The sequence below is a fragment of the Notechis scutatus genome, chromosome 2 (assembly GCF_049901735.1).
Source record: "Notechis scutatus isolate UNSWTSFEM ecotype Mainland chromosome 2, rNotScu1.2, whole genome shotgun sequence".
Classification (NCBI taxonomy): Eukaryota; Metazoa; Chordata; class Lepidosauria; order Squamata; family Elapidae; genus Notechis; species Notechis scutatus.
The window spans coordinates 181,811,703-181,829,484 of NC_142010.1; the positions used below are offsets into that span (position 1 = coordinate 181,811,703).

Below are 17,782 nucleotides of genomic sequence, written 5' to 3' on the forward strand. Positions count from 1 at the left end.
CATCTTAAAGGAGAACAGAAATGCAGCCCTGAATCTAATACTGTTCAGGTAGTCCTCAACTTATGGCCACAACTGGGACCAGAATTTCCATTGTTAAGCAAGACAGTTATATGAGTTTATGCCTTTTCTGCCATGGTTGTTAAGCAAATCACTGCAGTTGTAAAATGAATCACAGTTGTTAAGTGAATCCAGCTATGCTGGCTGAGGAATTCTGGGAGTTGAAGTCCATAAGTCTTCAAGTTGCCAAGTTTGGAGACCTCTGCTCTAGTTACTGGCCCCAGTTTGAACATCTGTAGACAATTTTTTTAAAAAACATGATCCTTTTTAAGATGCATCACGCTTTCTCATTCGTAATAACCTCTGCTGCCCACCCTGCTTAAATGCTCCTTTGTTTGGGAAGTTAGGCGTATGTTTTCAGACTCTCTTTTCAAACCTGTTGCCTAGAGAAGGATATTTTGATTGGGTCTTTGCAGGTAAAATAGAGAAGATCAAACCACCTCCATCTCCAACTGGTGAAGGCCCCCCCTTGCATCCCAGCTCCGCATCAGATGAATCAGGAGGATCCCAAAGAGCCAAGAACCTGATGCAGACCCTTATGGAAGACTATGAAAGTCACAAAACCAAAAGGCGGGAGAGGATGGATGAGAACAGCGTAAGCATATTCCGTTTCTCCCTTGCCATTTCTTCTACATGCACACTTCAGGGAGGAAACAATCCTTAAACTTTTATTAATTGCCTTCCGAGAATTTGGTGCACAAAGGCAATAAGCAAAAACTGCACAGGAAAATCGAAGAGGGGGGAAAACTCAATTTATTTTAAAGGGCGCATGCATTGCGGTTTGCATACGAGACTGTCCAGATTGCTAGGAGCAGAATAACCAGGGGCCAACAGAATATCCTTTCTACAGCAACTCTCTACAAATGGTGAGGGAGACATTAATGGGGGAAAGGCAGTGAAGAGTAAGAGATAGAAATCCATACTTGTAGAAACATCGGCTCTGAAATGAGTTTTGTTTCCCATGGATTGGGGCTGGGTACTGGGTAGATGTAGATGTATTGAGCTGCATTGTGAAAACTTTGGTCTCTCTCTCTCTCTCTCTCTCTCTCTCTCTCTCTCTCTTTCTTGCAAGCACTTCTTTCACTGAGATCAAGGAAGGCTGGACAATATTTGGTACAATCAGAAATTGTAGAATTACCAAGCTAGCAGTAATGAGAAATATATCAGGAAATGAGTTTTTCCACAAAGCTTTTTGAGGGAGAAAATACCTAATTTTAATGCAATCAATTTAGCCTTTCCTGAAGATTGAAGAATCGATGTCAATCTGAGTCCCAGGAAATGTATTCACATTTCCACAGGTAGGGCGTCCCATCACAAAAGGCTTCCTTCCTGGGTCTTATCAGATGACATTCCTTTAATCGCCAGAAGGATGCCTTGCCTTCTGAATCTGATTAGATGGGTAGATATATTTGAGGAGAGGTGGCCCCCAAATATCCCAGGCCCAGGCCATGTTGGGCTTCGTAAGTCATTACCAACATCTTGAATTGCACTTTGAAGCAACCCCGATAGCCAGTGCAGCATGCAGAGCAGAGATGTAACATACACAGCTTGCAACACCACATTTGACACCAGCTGTAGCTTCTGACCAGTGGCAGATTAAGGCTCACTGATGCCCTAAGCACTGACAAATCTTGGTGCCCCCCCTCCTTAGTACATACTGTACAAATGAAGCCAAGCTTAGGCTAGGTAAGAGTTTTTGTGGTGCCCTCGTTGGGCCTGGTGCCCTAAGCTCATGCTTAGTCTGCTTATCGGTTGATGCACCACTGCTTCTACTCTTCAAGGACAGGCCCATGTGGAGTGTATTACAGCAGCCCATTTGGGAGGTAACCAGGGCATGATAGACAGAGAGAGCCTCACACTGCCAGGCTCCTACTGCCAGGCTTTTTATAATCACTCGTTTGTAAACGAGGATGAACCGAGTCCTAAGGAAGCCAGTTCTAAGGCCACTACAGCTCCTCTATTTATGTCCTTTTGCTTTTCTAAGGTCCTTACCCTGTTTAGAAACCCTTTGGACCCAGAAATTATATTGTCTGACTCTATTCAGAATCTTCATCTCCTACTGATGTAATCCTTAGAGTACCTTGTTATCATTGGTACAAGGACAATGATCTAATAAGTAGCTAAAGCCTTCTTAAAAAAAAAACCCTGCCGTCATGGGTTCTCTTCCTCTGTTAGACACATTGATACCTCTATAGCCTCTCTGAGCTAAACCGTTAAGTGCCCTTTGACTCCTGCTGAAGATTTGAAGCAGATCTTAGAAGCAAAATCCCATGATAGGTCACCACCAAGAGCTTGCTTTCCCATTGTTCTTTGCTGAATGACAGCTGAGATTATGGATCATCTACTCCTCCATTTTGAGATTATGACTCTCTCCTGTCGATCCACAAATACCAATCTCTTCTGTACATAATCAGCAAGGAACTGGTCAGTATGTATAAATCACAGCGTCCAGGGCAAAGAGGAAATTAGCTACACTCTTAATTTTTCTGGCAGCCATTGTTGAATTCATACAACTTGACCTTTGGTTTCTCATGTCATCAAGCTACATCTCAAAACTTTGCTACACAAGTAGCCCTTGGGTTATGACAGCAATAGGGACCAGAATTACCATCTCTAAGGGATGGTCATAAAGCATGATGTACTGCTTAGTGAAGGCAATTTTGGCAGTCCCTATTGCTGTCCTTAAGCGAGGACCACACGGGTCATTATGCGATAACCATGACTGTGACTTCCGACTTCCTGCCGTCTTTCCCTTTGACTTTGCTTGTGGGAAGCCAGCAGGGAATGTCAGAAATTGCAGTTGCTTGATCATGGCTAGCTGCAAAGTTCATACTCATGAGCTGGATGGCAAGATCATGACTACATGATCGCATGGATATTGTCATGAAGCTGTCATAAGTCCCCCATCACAAAGTTAAACAGGACCTAAATGAGTGTTTGCAACCCAAAGACTGCCTGTATTGTAAAGAAAAGGAGATGAGAGAGGGATTGGTTTATTTATATGTATTATATTTCATATTTCTTAATGGCTCATCTCCCTTGGAGAGGGACTTGAGCAGTGATCATATGTGCTAATCATATGTGATTCATAGAGAGAGCCAACATTTGTCTAAGCTATAGAAAATTCTAAATGGGGGCTTGTGCAGGCACAAAACTCATATGTATAAATTCACATGATCTTTAATTAAAGGTAAGTAACCAGTTCTTTTTTATTGGCAAAGTATTATCCATTTCAAATATCTCCATTTGTTAAAGGGAAAGATTTTTGTTATCTAAGGGAAACGGTAAAGTCTTTAGATCATAAGATTTGGGAAATCCTTAATTTGCAAAAGAAGAATTATATATATAAGTGGGCACAGTTGCAAGTAACATGCAGCTTATGCTGTTGTTCTTAAATTGCCTATTTTGCTTAGCAAGTTTTTAACAGGTAAACTGCCTTAATGAGAAATTCAGAGATAGGTACCCATTTTCAGTTCATGATAAGCATCATTCTCTTTCTCTGTTCTTTGCACACTAATGAGAGTCTTTTCTCTTTCTGCTAGTACAACTATAAATTACTGTCTAACAAGGTTACTTCTGAGGTACTTTTCAAATGTTTGTCCTGTTGAGCACTTTGCTTATTTATTTTTCTTCTTCTTCTTTTGCATGAGACTTTGAGAGTTTTTCAGTGTTTGCATGCTGCTATAGTTTGCTTCCCGCTGCTTATTTGTTGGAGGAATATTTGAAACTAGAAGCCATCATTTTTTCCCATAATTTCCCCACACCTAGACTATCAGCTGGATGACACCTAGCACTGCTTTTGGGAGTTCCTGCTAAATCCATAGGCTTACACCTTGGATAACCACCAGGTTATCTTTCTCCCATTGTTTCTGCCCACCTGGTAAGTTTGGGCAGGACTGATATACTTCAGGTTCAACCCGTAAAACGGTGCCATCTGATGGGACTCCAGAGATGGCCTTTTCCATTGCTGTCCAGGAACAGCATTCCTCTAAAATCTAAGAGGCTTTTGTGGTTTCTCTGACATCTTACAGCCGTTGTATTGTTATCTGGTTGCTTTTGTCTTTGTTTGGTGTTGTTTTAACTTTATTATCAATACTTTACAAATGTCCTAAATTCATAATTGCAGTGATCTATATACACTGATTAAATAAGTAAGATTAAATCTCTCGAGTTTATATTCCAACCATACAAGGGAATTTGAAAAGAATCAAAACCAGACCTTTCACAAAACTTCAGTGAGAAATGGTATCTATCTGCCATTTTAGGGTTCCTTCTTAAGGAAGCACAAAAAGTGGGGTAATCCTCGATTTATGACCACAATTGAGGCTAAAATTTCTGTTGCTAAATGAGACATTCATTAAGTGAGTTTTGCCCCATTATATGACTTTTCTTGCCATGTTTGTTAAGTGAATCACTGCAGTTCTTAAGTTAGTAACCTGGTTGTTAAGATAATCTGGCTTCCCCATTGAATGTGCTTGTCAGAAGGTCGCCAAAGGGAATCACATGACCCGGGATACTGCAGCCGTCATAGACATGAGTCAGTTGCCAAGCATCTGAGTTTTGATCACATGACCGTGGGGAAGCTGTAACAGTTGTAAGTGTGAAAAATGGTCATAAGTGAACTTTATTCAGTACCTATAACTTTGAACAGTCACTTAAACAAACTGTTGTAAGTCGAGGACTATCTGTATATAGAAACACTTTCCAGGCTTGAATTACAGATTGATTTTGTAACATGGATGTCTTCCCTATGATCAGCCCATAATACCTAATTATGTTATGAAAGAGTTATGCTTCTTGGCAACAGTGCTGAAACCTGGCTTCAAGCCTGCTGAAGGTGTCATGTTAAACTAATGGCACCTCCCTAATTTATCACTCTGGGTATGTCGGAACAGCAATTTCCTGAATCTCCAAGCAGCGTGGCTAATGGGGATTCAGGGATTTCAATCCCAATACATCTGAAAGACATAATTCTATTCTTCAACTGAAATATCACATTATTGATTCATCATAATTGGCCCACTATAGCATTTTTTTCCTCAATCTTCCTTCCCTGGCGGCTGATTTCAACAAAAAATCTTACGTTTTCATGTTATATGTCCTCAGCGTCCCAAGATCCTGTGTGGTTTTTTATTTTTGTTTTGCCAAATAAATACCTGCGTGTGGTTTTGTGGCTTAGGAGATAGAGGAAAATTAGCAGGAAGCCCAAATTTTTTAAAAAAAATTACAGACAACCTTTAATGATTTAAACACACACACACACACACACACACACACACACACACACACACAACAAGAAGGAGCCAGCAAGTGTTGCACTTTGTGGAAGGGAACATTTTGAGTGTGCAGATAGGAATTAATATAGAGGTCTCAAACAGCAGGTATGGATCATTATCAATATACATGTTGACTCATTGTCTCTGTGATATTGGATGGAATCTCTAAGAATATCATGGAGATGGATACTGATTTTCTATGAGAGTTTATTGCAATGAAGAGTTTGGCCAGCAATTTTCTTGATCGCATTTCTATGTGCTCTTCTGCTTCAAAGTCTAGCAAAAGCTGCTGGTTCAGAGAAGATTGGAGACGTGATAAGCTGGATGGCATAGCATAGGAAACAGCTGCCATACTAACTGAACACCTGTATGATGTAGTTTATACTGTACATATATACCCCAAAATAAATCCCATAGGTTGGAGTTGGGTTTACTGCCTGAAAATGGGGCACAGAATTAGAGCCTGAAATCTCTTGTTAACCTTTGCTATATAATATAAGTATTTTAGGGGAAAGGGGATTGGAAATCCACCACACACACACACACACACCCAAAGAGCAACCCATTTTATATCAGGATAATAAACTAGGTTTACAGGTCAACTTTCCCCTGAGAACAAAAAATAGCATATTTAGTGTCCTCTTTGTTTTTTCTCATCGCGACAACCCAGGTTTCCTGGGTTGGGCTAGGAAATAGTGACTGAACTCTTTTGTAAATGTATATTTTTACTTGGGAGATCATAACCTGACATCCTCATCCAACTGTTTCTCTGTTTGATTCTGTGTAAAGAGAGTATCAATGATAAAAAAAAGTAAGCCCAATAAATTTAAAGAAGGCCAAAAAATGTTGTGCGTAGACCAAATATGTGACTACATAGAAGTGCTTAGCAATGCTGATATTCCTTTAGCTAGTTCCAGGATTTACTCTCTTACCAGCAATATTACAAAGTCAATCAATGTACAACACAAGGTATAAGAAACAGGGTTGAGGAACTGGCCGAAACTTCTCTATGAATTCATGTAACCAGTTCCATAATTCTAGAGGCCTTCACAGAAAAAAAAAAAAAAGTATTGCTGCAAAATCATCTTGCCTCATTTTAAGAGTTTTGCCGCTCTTTTCCTCCTGCTTCGTTTTTCTAGGAAAAAATAATAGGAATAATGCAGTGCAGTCACGAGTGCTGATAGAAAAGAATATTTGTAGCTTAAAGTTGAACTGTGGGGTCCTTGGGACTCTCTGAGCTTAGTGGTTTTCTTGTAGATGTTTTATTACCAAACTTGATAACATCATCAGTGCCTTCTGCAAGAAAATCATCAAGCTCTGAAAGCGCCAGGGACCTCACAGTTACAGTGCCTTTTGAACTGACAAAAGTTCTGGGAGCATATACCTGGAAGTGAATTTCCTCACCAGAAATTTGTGATCAAAATATTCTGCTTCATCCACTCACTTCTATGATGTATCTGTGCAATACTTCTACTACTTCTCCTCCTTAATTGGGAATTCAGTATCAGTATTAATGTTGTTATTTTTTTACTTATTTTATCCACCCACCCCAAGGTGACTAAGTTATTCCCTTAGGTTTTCATATAGCTGTGAATATATTTAACCTATCTAAAATGATTTTTGTTTGTGATTTCTACATAGGATTTAGTTTAAATCTGAATGAGCTTGCCTTCCTTTGGTGAAATATATTTTATCAGTCCTTGTGAGATGCAAGTCATTTTGTACCACCAGCCTATCATAACTTTTCAACTGTATCCTAAACCCACACAAATATTTCAGAGGCTCTAACTTGCTCCTTTGATTAATTGAATAATTTCTTTGGCATTTTTTTCAATAATTCTGTTTTAAACTCTCTTGCAACTTAAGTGGCAGTCTTCCCAAAGTGGCTCTCTCAATCCTATCCATGTCAGTCATACAGAAATGGATGTTCTGTGTTATATGATACAGCACATGTGCCAAAAGTATATACTAAGTACCCAAGTCACTTCTGTAATGCAACTCTGCTTGAGATACACAGCAGAAAGGTGGAGATTAACAGCACTAGGAAATTTCCATCTCTCATCTAAAGTACACACAGGTATAATAGTAATCTCAGTTTTTCTCTGCAACTATTGAATACAATTGTCACAGTTTTTTGCAAAATGATTTACATAAGCGCTTGGGATGAGGTTTGGGATGAGTGGCTCAGAGAGAAGAAAATAAAAGGGAAAAGTCCTTTGCATTAGTTAGATTTTTGGGTATAGTTTTCTATTGAACAGGCCATAGCAACTGTACTGCCCACATGTCTTTTGCGCTCAGATTATGCTTCACCAGCTATTTTTATGTTTTCTCTGCATGTAGTGGTGTTTTCATTGATGTGCTTAAACTTAAGCATCACAGCTGGATGTTTTGCAATCACTGTTTCAGTTAAGCATTTCATTTGGTTTTGGCTGCAGCTATGCTGATATATTTTTTTTCTCAATGAGTAAAAAAATGCAAAAGGTGGTGAGGTATGTCATTGGAAACATTTGAATTGCATATAACTTTTCATTGGCTGTCTTTGTAGTTTTGTCCAGAATGGACAAAGGCAATAAAATAAATGATGTTTTCTTTCTTTTTCTCCTCTCCCTCCCCAGGTCCTTGAGGCTACTAGAGTTAATCGTCGGAAGAGTGCGCTAGCATTGCGGTGGGAAGCTGGCATATATGCTAACCAGGAAGAAAATGAATAGACTTTCTGGCAAAATCTCAGAACTTTTTTTTTTTATTGCAGAGACCAGGATACCAAATAAGAGGGGAGGGGAAAGTTTTAATTTTTTAAAAATGGTTACAGCATTTTAATCTGGTATTTATTACAAACATACAAGTCTCTGCAATACATACTAGAGAGCAGGATCCGTTCATATATATTACATGCATAAACACAACGCAGAATTGTAATAAGACATGCTTTCCCCTCTGAAGCAACTGAAGAAGCAGACAATAGTCATGGAGTCGTCATCATCTCTAGTTAGAAGAAACTGCAGCATTGATCATTCAGGTGAATATATGTCCGAGTGAATAGAAGTGAAACATGGGGTCCTTCACAATGTCTGCTTCCCTTATACTCGGAATAGGAAGAATCTGGATTATATACCTTTTGACCACAAGATGGCACTTCTGGATATGAACAATTTCAACTTTCTTCAAGCTTGGGTTTTACAACACATAAGTGGCATTTCTAAGGGGTCTATTATTCTGTTATATCCTAGGTATAACATAGTGAGGGGGTGGGGGAAAACATTTGATTTTTGCTATTTTGAAAGAATCTGGTGAGGCTCTTGGAGTCTACGTAACTGTTTCTTTTTAAAGAGGCTGTTAATTTGCAAATGTGAATGTACAATCCATATATTTAGCCATAAATGCAATGTATTGTTTTTACTAATACTTTGGAAAGTATGGAGAGATGGCAGATGGTTTATGTTTTTCTTGTATGTGTTCTTGGGTGTTGTTGCAAACTTGCCATCCTGGAGTTGTTGGGGTTTGTTTTTTTTCATAATCAGTATGCTTCATACAATTCCTTTAATATTGCTGCACATTCTATAGATAGGTTAGAAGATATAGAAAGAAATGCCAAACCAGAATATCTTAATTCTAGTGGCTTGTATGCTTGCAGTTATGAGGTTGGCCTCAATGTGTATTTGTATTATCATTTGTGCTTAATAGGCTACAAGTATTAGATACCAAAAGAGGGAATATATAATAAAATCAGTAAGGAACAATCACACTGAGGTAGAACGGTAATCAGAAGTTTGAAAATGTTTCGAGTATTTTTTACTAAAGCAATAATTGATATTCAGCAGATTGATAAATAGAAAAATATGAAAGAAAAATAGTTATATCTTTAACTATATTTATACTATATAAATGTCTTACCTTAGTATTATTACAGCATGAGGAGGAATGTTTTGCATTTCCAGAAAATGAAAGTTGTAGAAGGTAGTAGAGAGAGGAGTCAGAGACAAAGATTGGGGCCAAAGGATTATTTTTGCTGTTCCAATTGTGTTTTCAAAACTAAAAATAATGGAGCATCTTTAGTTCAAGTGTAGATTGCAAACTCTCAACAAAGGAATAGGAGATGTGTGTGCATAATTTCTGTATGTGTAAATTGGAAAAACAGGATCGTAGAGATTTGGTTGTACAGATTATTTTCTCCAAAGCTGTTTGTCAGCTCTAGGGGTATAAACATTTCTTTTTTTTTCTTTTCTTTTTTATGAAAAGGGATCTAATATGGCACTAAGCCGCTGCAGTATTTGTAATAACAAAGCTGACCCAGTATGGTATTTGCATGAGTTGCTATTTCAAAACATATTGAACAGTTTTATAATCTGATATTTAGAAAAGAAAAATGGTATTTATTCTTGCCAGAGTATTAAGAGCTGCCAGAATATTCTTTGATCAGGGAATGCAGTGGAGTATTGGAAATCCATAATTTCTAAACTAGAGTAGATAATATTTTAGGCAATGGAAAGAATGTTATATGAATCTTAAAAATAAAATTACCATTGCCTATTTTTAAAGGAAAAACCAACAAGCAGTCATGTATACATTTTACTTTCCAGATGTTTCATATTGTGAGCAGAATTTTTGTATATTTCTGGTATTTGAATTTAGAAGACAAGGAACATATTTACAGTTTTACCAACTATTAATGGTATATATAAATTAGGGTTATCACACAGCCTTGGAGAGAACCTTGTCTTTGTGGGACACACCAAAACAAAATGTAGAAAGGTTGAGAGATCAAGTGATCTTGCTTATATGTACCACAATCTTCAGAATTTCTAATCCAAATCTCCCAGCCATGTGTTTTGACCTTTTATGGCCAGCAATAACATTTGGACTTGCATGTATGTAATAATTGCTTTAATCTGCCATAGCTGCAACAGTAGAGATTTTTATTTGCATGCATATCTTCCATTGCTGGCTTACAAACCAAGTTAGCGTCTTACTCAATTTACTATAAATCCATAAGCAGATGTAACAGATCTACGGTGGTATCTGCAGATTTTGTAACCCCAAATACCAATTCTACAGTTGGAATATGTTTTACATAAATAATTCCCAATAATTTGATTCTTTTTAAAAAATTTCCGAAAGTTTGGGATGCAATCATTGATTTCCATAGGAGCACTTGGTATTTAAATGTACTGAATTTATCCGTCTTATTTGCTAAGCAAATTCAGGGTTTTTAATGAAGCATAGGAAAGAATAATTCAAGGCATATATATGAGTTGAAATAGGCATGTGGAGAAAAGCGGTGGGCACAGTAACCAAGAAAACGAAAGAGTAGAAGGCTGTCCAAATCAGAACAATGGCCACCAATGACCCATTAATATCTTCAGTATTTTATTTTCAAGCCTTGAACACAAACTGTCTATACAATCGAGCTGATTTGTATGTGTGTGTATGTGTTTTAACTCCTGAAGTATGTATTCTTTACAATGAGGTGAACATTCTCAGGTTTATGAAGAATTATTTGTCCTAGACATGCAATATGCTCTGTTAAGATCAAAAACAAATGAGGAGAATAAACATAACCACCTCTACTTCATTACAACTCTTTTGCAAAAGTGTGGGTTTATAGTGGAAAAAATAAATAAAACCAAAGACAATTATTTGCTTGGAACTGAGTAATTTGTGCCCCCCTTTTTAGTTTGTTGTCAACTTAGCATGAAGGACAAAAGTGTTGTTGTTCAGGAAACCCCCATTTTCTACATATATAAATAAAAATGATTTCACAAGTGTCTTTTAGTTGTCTCAATTTCTTTTTCCCTTTGCAACAGCCACAGAGAGGTCAGCATCTGGCATTGGAGGGAGAGAGAGAGACTTGGTAAGAGGGGGAAAAAGAACCCTACTCCTATGCTGTTTCCTTTAGATTTTAGTTCTGATGACTTACTATTCTGAACTGCTGTGAGTGGGCATGCCCTTTTTCTTTTTTTTTAAACAAATTTTATTGATTTTTTAAAGACAAACAAAACATAGGACATAAAGGCATAAAACCTCCTTTCTAAAAAAATTACTTATAAGTTTTAACAAGGCAAATAAAACATTATTTTTTAAAGCATAGTTCCACATTATCACATTTCCATTTAAGCAGGGGTCCCCAACCACCGGTCCACGGACCGGTCCCGGTCCGTGGAACAAGTCCTACCGGGCCGCTGGTTTGCTCGCCGCCATCTTTTGATGAAAAGTGCTTCCGGTGAGCTTTCGGTAGAAAGCTCACCGGAAGCACTTTTTCATCAAAAGAGTGAGCTTTTCCGGTAGAAAGCCATTTCTCGAATCACACAGGCCCGCATTTTGATGAAAAGCTTCGGTGAGGTCCGGAAGCACTTTTCATCATAAAAGATGGCGGCGCCCAGCTGATGCCGGTACCGGGCCGCGGCGCCCAGCTGATGCCGGTACCGGGCCGTGGCATAAAAAAGGTTGGGGATCACTGCATTTAAGCACATATATATCTTTTCCAAATTTCTCATTATTTCTCCCTTCACTTTTATTCAATTATATTTCTTTCTATCAAGATTTTATTAATTCTCAATCAAATATAAACATTTATACAGCATAGTTCCAAATTATCACATTTCCATTTAAACACCTATATATCTTTTCCGAATTTCTCATTGTTTCTCCCTTCATTTTTATTCAATTATATTTCTTTCTATCAAGATTTTATTAATTCTCAATCAAACATGAACACACAAAATACAAAACATAAAACAAGACATAAAAACATAAAACCTTCTTAATTATCATTTGTACATGTCTTTTCCAAATTTCTCATTATTTCTCCCTTTAGTTTTATTCCTCCAAGGTTTTATTAATTCTCAATCAAACATAGCTAACCAAAACACAAAACATAAAACTTCTTTTGAAAAGTGGCTTAGCCCTGGGTTACATCTTTTTTTACAGACCTAAATCAAATTCATGCTCACCTTATATACCATTCTTATCTTATTTACCATTCTATATTTTCTATATAACTTCTTCCTTCTTTTCACTCTCTTAATTATATTTTGTTTATTTCATCTTATTTTAAAATCATTATACTTGTATCTTTTGTCCGTTCTTTTCCAATTATCTATTTATCTCTTCTCTTTAACAAAAAAATTTCCCCTGTAATCACTTTTAAAGTGTGATGCCTTTCTATCTTTCCCCTAAAGTAACACTTAAAGTAATACATAATTTCCGTTCTGATTCTGCCTTAGTACATTCTACATGTTGCATTTTAAAATAAAAATAATAAATTTATAATATAGTTAAATATATAATTTCCATTCTAATTCTACTTAATACATTATTTTAAAATAAGAAAATGAAATAGTAAATTTATAATAACATTAAAACAATAACGAATTAAGCTATAACTAAACATTAATCATTTTACACATTCTCTTTAATATTTTATTAAATATTGAGATCTATCATTATTAAACATTTTAATATTTTGCTAAATCTTATAATATTCCAATAGACTATTTAAAATGCAAATACTACAATACTATCTTATGTACTCTTGCAGAATCTTTCTTTAATTATACTCTATCCTTTATCTCTGAAAAAATCTGCTTTTTTGCATCTTGTTTCAGACCTTTGTGGCTTTTTTCCCCTCCCTTCTCCAGTCTGGTCTTTTTGCCCACCCCTCTCCTAACCTCCACCTTTTTAACTTCCCCTCTCTGTTGTATTTCTCTTTTCTGTTGCTTTCTAACATTGTACCTTTTTTTCACCTTATTTTTCTTTTTCTTGGTTGTTTTATTAAATCTTAAATTCTCATTTTTCCTTCCTCTTCCTATTTTCTTTCTTAATTGAACTTTTTTGTCCATTAAAAATGGCTTCTTCCTCTTCTTCTTCTTCTTCTCCTTCCTCATGTATTTGCTGATATGTAGAAACCGCCATTTCTAAAAAGTGGAAGACAGCTCCCAAAGAATCCTTGCCTTCTTGTTCTCTTTCCTTTAATTTTTCATATTCCATTTTTAATTCATCCACAGATAGTGCCATTGTAAATTTTTAAGAACAACCCAGATGTTTTTAATCTTAAAGTAATTTCCAAGTGTCAAAGTTATCAAACAATCCAAACAGACACAAAATATTTCCTCTTCTTCTCTTTGCAGTTTTTCCTCCTGGGGCAAAATCCCAAAGTATATTTTAAAGCCGTATTACAGTTAATTGCTGATCTTATAATCTTCAAGGCGTCTCCTCCAACAAATTTTTAAAGGTTTTTTTAGTCCTCTCCTTCCCACTTATAACAAAGAGCTTATTTTTACCTTAAAGAAGCAGGTTTTTCAGTGCTCATTTGCTTTCTCTGTAAGGAAGGGGAGTGAACTTTCCTTTCAGCACTTTCGCCGTTTTAACTTCTTTTGGAAACAAATGTATCAATCCAAAAGTCAGGTTTCCAGGGTGTTTAAAAGTATCTTAATGTCCCGGTTCAGCCAAGAAAACTTCTCCTTCTGATTCTTCCTCCTGCACAAATCTTATCCGGTTGAAGATTCCTTTGTGGCTGCCATTTCTGACAGCCGCTCCACCGCCTCAGGAGAAAGGAGTCTAGCCGGCTGGGGAAAGGGGTTGCGATATCCCCAGACCCCTGCCCGGATCTCCTCTATCTTCCGCTGCCCCTCCGGGGTAGCGACAACCCCCAAATCCAGTTGGATCGGGGGTACCTCAGCGGAGAGTGCAGCAGGGACCCGCAGAAAAGCGGATTCCTGCCACCGCCGAAGCCTTGCAACCAGAAGTTCCCGGGCATGCCCCTTTTCAAAGGTTAGGGGATTTCTATGCCATTTTCAGGAAAATATATCACAATCATTTCACATGGTGACAGCTGATTCATATCTTCATTTATTGCCTTAGTCTGCTACCATTGCTTAGACTAGATAAATTTATAAATATGCCCTAATTCATGCTACTATATATGGAAATACATTATACATAAAACAACAAAAAGCTTTATTGCATTTAGCTTTGTTTTCATATAGAAAGAGATAACATTTTGCAACAGTATATTGATGAACTGGATTAAAATATTTACATATTATTTGTTATTGGGTCTAGAATATTTTTTGCTTGTTTTAAATTTGAAGTTGTTCCTTCAAACTCTTAAAAAGGTTAACTTTTAAAAATGCCGATCGCTACAACACATATTTCCTTTTGTTATTGCAAAAGTAGGGACTTTGTTGAAAGTACATAGTTTCTGGTAGATAGTAAACTAATTTATTGTTCTACTCTAGGTCTGTTTAATAATAACTTTCAACCCACAATGTAAACATACAAGGAAAAAATTAAACCAGTTTCTTAACATGCAGAAAATAAAGTAATTGCAATGCATTCTTGGTGGAATTGTTTGCCATGGTCAATTAATAGTTCATGAGCCAAATGAAATCAACCCTCAGAGCCATTTCATCCATCTCTTCAGACCTGGTATACGTTCACCAAGAATTTTCAGTTTTGTGCCAGTTTCAGTGGAAAGGAAAAGAAACTTCTTCATGAAGAGTTAAGCATGAAGAGTTAACAATAAACAAAAACAGTTCTCCCAAGTTTTTCCACTCTCTGTGGTTTGGATAAAAGTCAAAAATTATGTACCAACACACTCTCTGTTAAGTTGGAATTTATTGTTGCAAGATAATAGTGCCACTTCTCAAAATCTAAACAGTCCCAAAAGATAACTGGCCTCAGTCTGCCAGATCTTATCTGGAAGCTTAATTTATAAGGACCTTGCCAACCATACTTTTTTGGGGAGTACTTAACCAACTCAAACTGCAATTTAAGCACTGTTAATTAGCAATTAAATTCAATGAACTTTACTCTTTATTTTGACATGGAAGCGTGGAATGAGGAAATGAGCTTCCTGCTTCAGTGAGGTAAGTGTGGCTTCTAAAATAGTAATGGATTCTGAATGCCTAAATCCAAAGATTTAATCTGCCCCTTCTAAATGCTTTTTGAATAAATGAGGCATGTTAACATAATGCACCTGTAAGGGCAGCATCTAATCCAATAGTTATTAGGAAATATAATTGCAAAAGCAGAAGTAGAAAAAAAAATAGAATAATTCTCCTGGAGGATAATCCTTTACTCCTGTTCACAGAGATTTGGTGAAAAGAGTAATTTAAAATGGCTTGATAATACTATCATCTTATGTAGCCTTTAAGAACAGTCAGTGTTTCTGTTCTGGATTTATTTGGATTTCTTTTAGAAATATTCTCATGTGAGTCAGCATACATGCTAATGAAAGATCCTGTCTGAACAGTTTCTGTCTGAGTCCATTTTCTAACATGGAAACAATCATTTTGCTCTCCAGCTTTATCTTTGATCTGGACGTTAAGTTAAGAGTTAAATTAAGAGTTAACAGTTAAGAGGACACAAAATGATTTACTCACCCCACAGAACAATGATTGTTCAACCTGTGTCATGGTCCTTGCCTTTTTTTAATCAGAAATGGAAATAATGTGGGCAGATTCCTTTGAGTCTGAGTAATATGTTTTTCTTGGTTTCTTTAACCGGTTTAGCAATCCAGAGTTTGTCATAAGATGGGTGGCTGTATAAGTATTTTAAATAAATAACTGGCCTTATAAACCACTCAAAGTTCTGAGGAGCATGCATGGCAACCACTGTAAATTAGATTAAAAGCAATAAACTTTACAATAAAATAGTAACTTCATTCGTAAAAAATAATGAGGCACAGCAATGCCGAAGATTCTAATCCATTCAACCAGTATCAAGCAGAACAAACTTCTCTGGGTTGATGGAGCAGATCATCCCATCCCGTAGTCTGACAGATTTCCTAAAAATCATGATGTGGCCGGGTGGGGGAGGCATTCAGTTATTTGGGGGAATGCTGTTCCCTAATAGGGGAACAGTGACTTGCCTGCATGATTCCCCCGCATGTGGCTGTCCCTGAACGAAGTAATACAAAGCAAGACTTCCCTACTAGATCTTACTGAGTAGCCAGATAATCCTGGAAGAAGATGACTCTGCAGATCCCCACACCTGAGCCATGACAGGCTTCATAAAAGACAAGCAGAACCTTAAATTACCCCTGAAAACCAATTGGCAACCCAGGAAACTCAGTGGTAGAAGGGAAAACAGAGGTGCCTCATCCCCTTATTTACACCAAAATAGGAGTGATCAGGAATTTCCATTTGGATCCGTTAGATTTCTGTGTGAATTCTGAACAAATTCCTGCTCCTGACTGGAAATGGAAGACTATCAATTATCAGAAATATGACATGTAGAGACATTTAAAGATCTTCAACAGTATTTTTTTTTTTGAAACTATTCAAAGGATCTCTTCCTTTCACAAAGACACATTGTACAGTGAGATATATAAAATATCAAATAACAACATAATACACTGATAATGTGTCTTGTTATCCATAATTCGTGTTATTCTGAGATTCTTCTCAGAAGTGATTTTTTTTATGGATCCAGCTATTCCTCCCCATTCGATATCCTGAATTAAGGGATTACAGGGTTGTAAAAAATGGAGGTTTTTATTGATATAGGCTCATCCTCATGTTCCCCTAAACCAGGGGTGTCAAACTCGATTTTATTGAGGGCCACACCAGGATTGTGTTTGACCTCAGGGGCTGGGCTGGGCATGGCCAGCTCAACATTACTCATATCGGGTGTGCCTGTGGTGGCCCAAGTGCTCTGCCAGTGAAAATGGGCTCCCAAGCTCCGTTTTTGGCTGTGATGGCCTCCTGCAACCCACTGTCAGTGATAACAGAGCTCCATTTTCACTGGCAAAAGCACCGTAGGCCAGTCCTTCACTGTTTCCAGGCCAGCCCTGTGGGCCAGATGTAACCACCCCGCAAGTCGGATCTGGCCCACGGGCCTTGAGTTTGATGCCCCTGCCCTAAACCATAACAGAAAATTTCCCTGACACTATTGAAAGAGAGAGATAAAAATATAATGAAAGAGATATATATGTAATAATGATTTTTTAAAAAAAACAAGAAAATTGCCCTGACACATCATGACATTGCCCTCATTTCATCTCCGACTCACAGATGAGGCAGCTTAAAGTTACAGTAACTTTAGCTGTTCTCTATAAAAGCAGTGTTTCCCTTTTCTTGTCTTGATCCAATTTTGGCCAACAGAACAATCTAGCACATTCCTTGTCAATGGGGACTGATGACAGAACTATGATAGGATCTGTCCAATAGCTGTGGTCTTCTGGCAGTTGTCCCCCAGAGCCATTTTGACTGGCTCTGGCCATTTTGACTTTCCTCAAAGTCACCTACCTGTGGAATACCTGACTTTCTAAAGCCCTGGTTAGACCTTACGTAGTAGGTTCCTTAAATACATGGGCATAGCTGTCTTTTGAAAGGGTGTCAGATCTGCTTTTTTTACAATATTGAAAAAAAGCTGCACAGAAAGTCACCTTATAGTAGGAAAGAAAAACAGGTTTTCCCAGTTGTGTGCTGCTGGTTCGGTCACCGCGGTAT

At 37.4% G+C, this 17,782-nt stretch overlaps 1 protein-coding gene across 9 annotated transcripts in view; it reads left to right on the plus strand.

Annotated features, from left to right (window-relative positions):
* PALM2AKAP2 (PALM2 and AKAP2 fusion) overlaps positions 1-11,097 on the plus strand; it is a 248,614-nt gene extending 237,517 nt beyond the window's left edge. For 6 of the 9 annotated variants that reach the window (XM_087957561.1, XM_087957563.1, XM_087957562.1 and 3 more), the window contains 3 exons: positions 474-652; positions 3,600-3,638; positions 7,949-11,097. In XM_087957561.1, the coding sequence (XP_087813687.1) occupies positions 474-652; positions 3,600-3,638; positions 7,949-8,041 (311 nt within the window). In that variant the 3' untranslated portion in view covers positions 8,042-11,097. The remainder of the gene's footprint in view (positions 1-473; positions 653-3,599; positions 3,639-7,948) is intronic. The other 3 variants (XM_026672319.2, XM_026672323.2, XM_026672320.2) reach the window with 2 other exon arrangements.
* Positions 11,098-17,782: the final 6,685 nt, after the last annotated feature.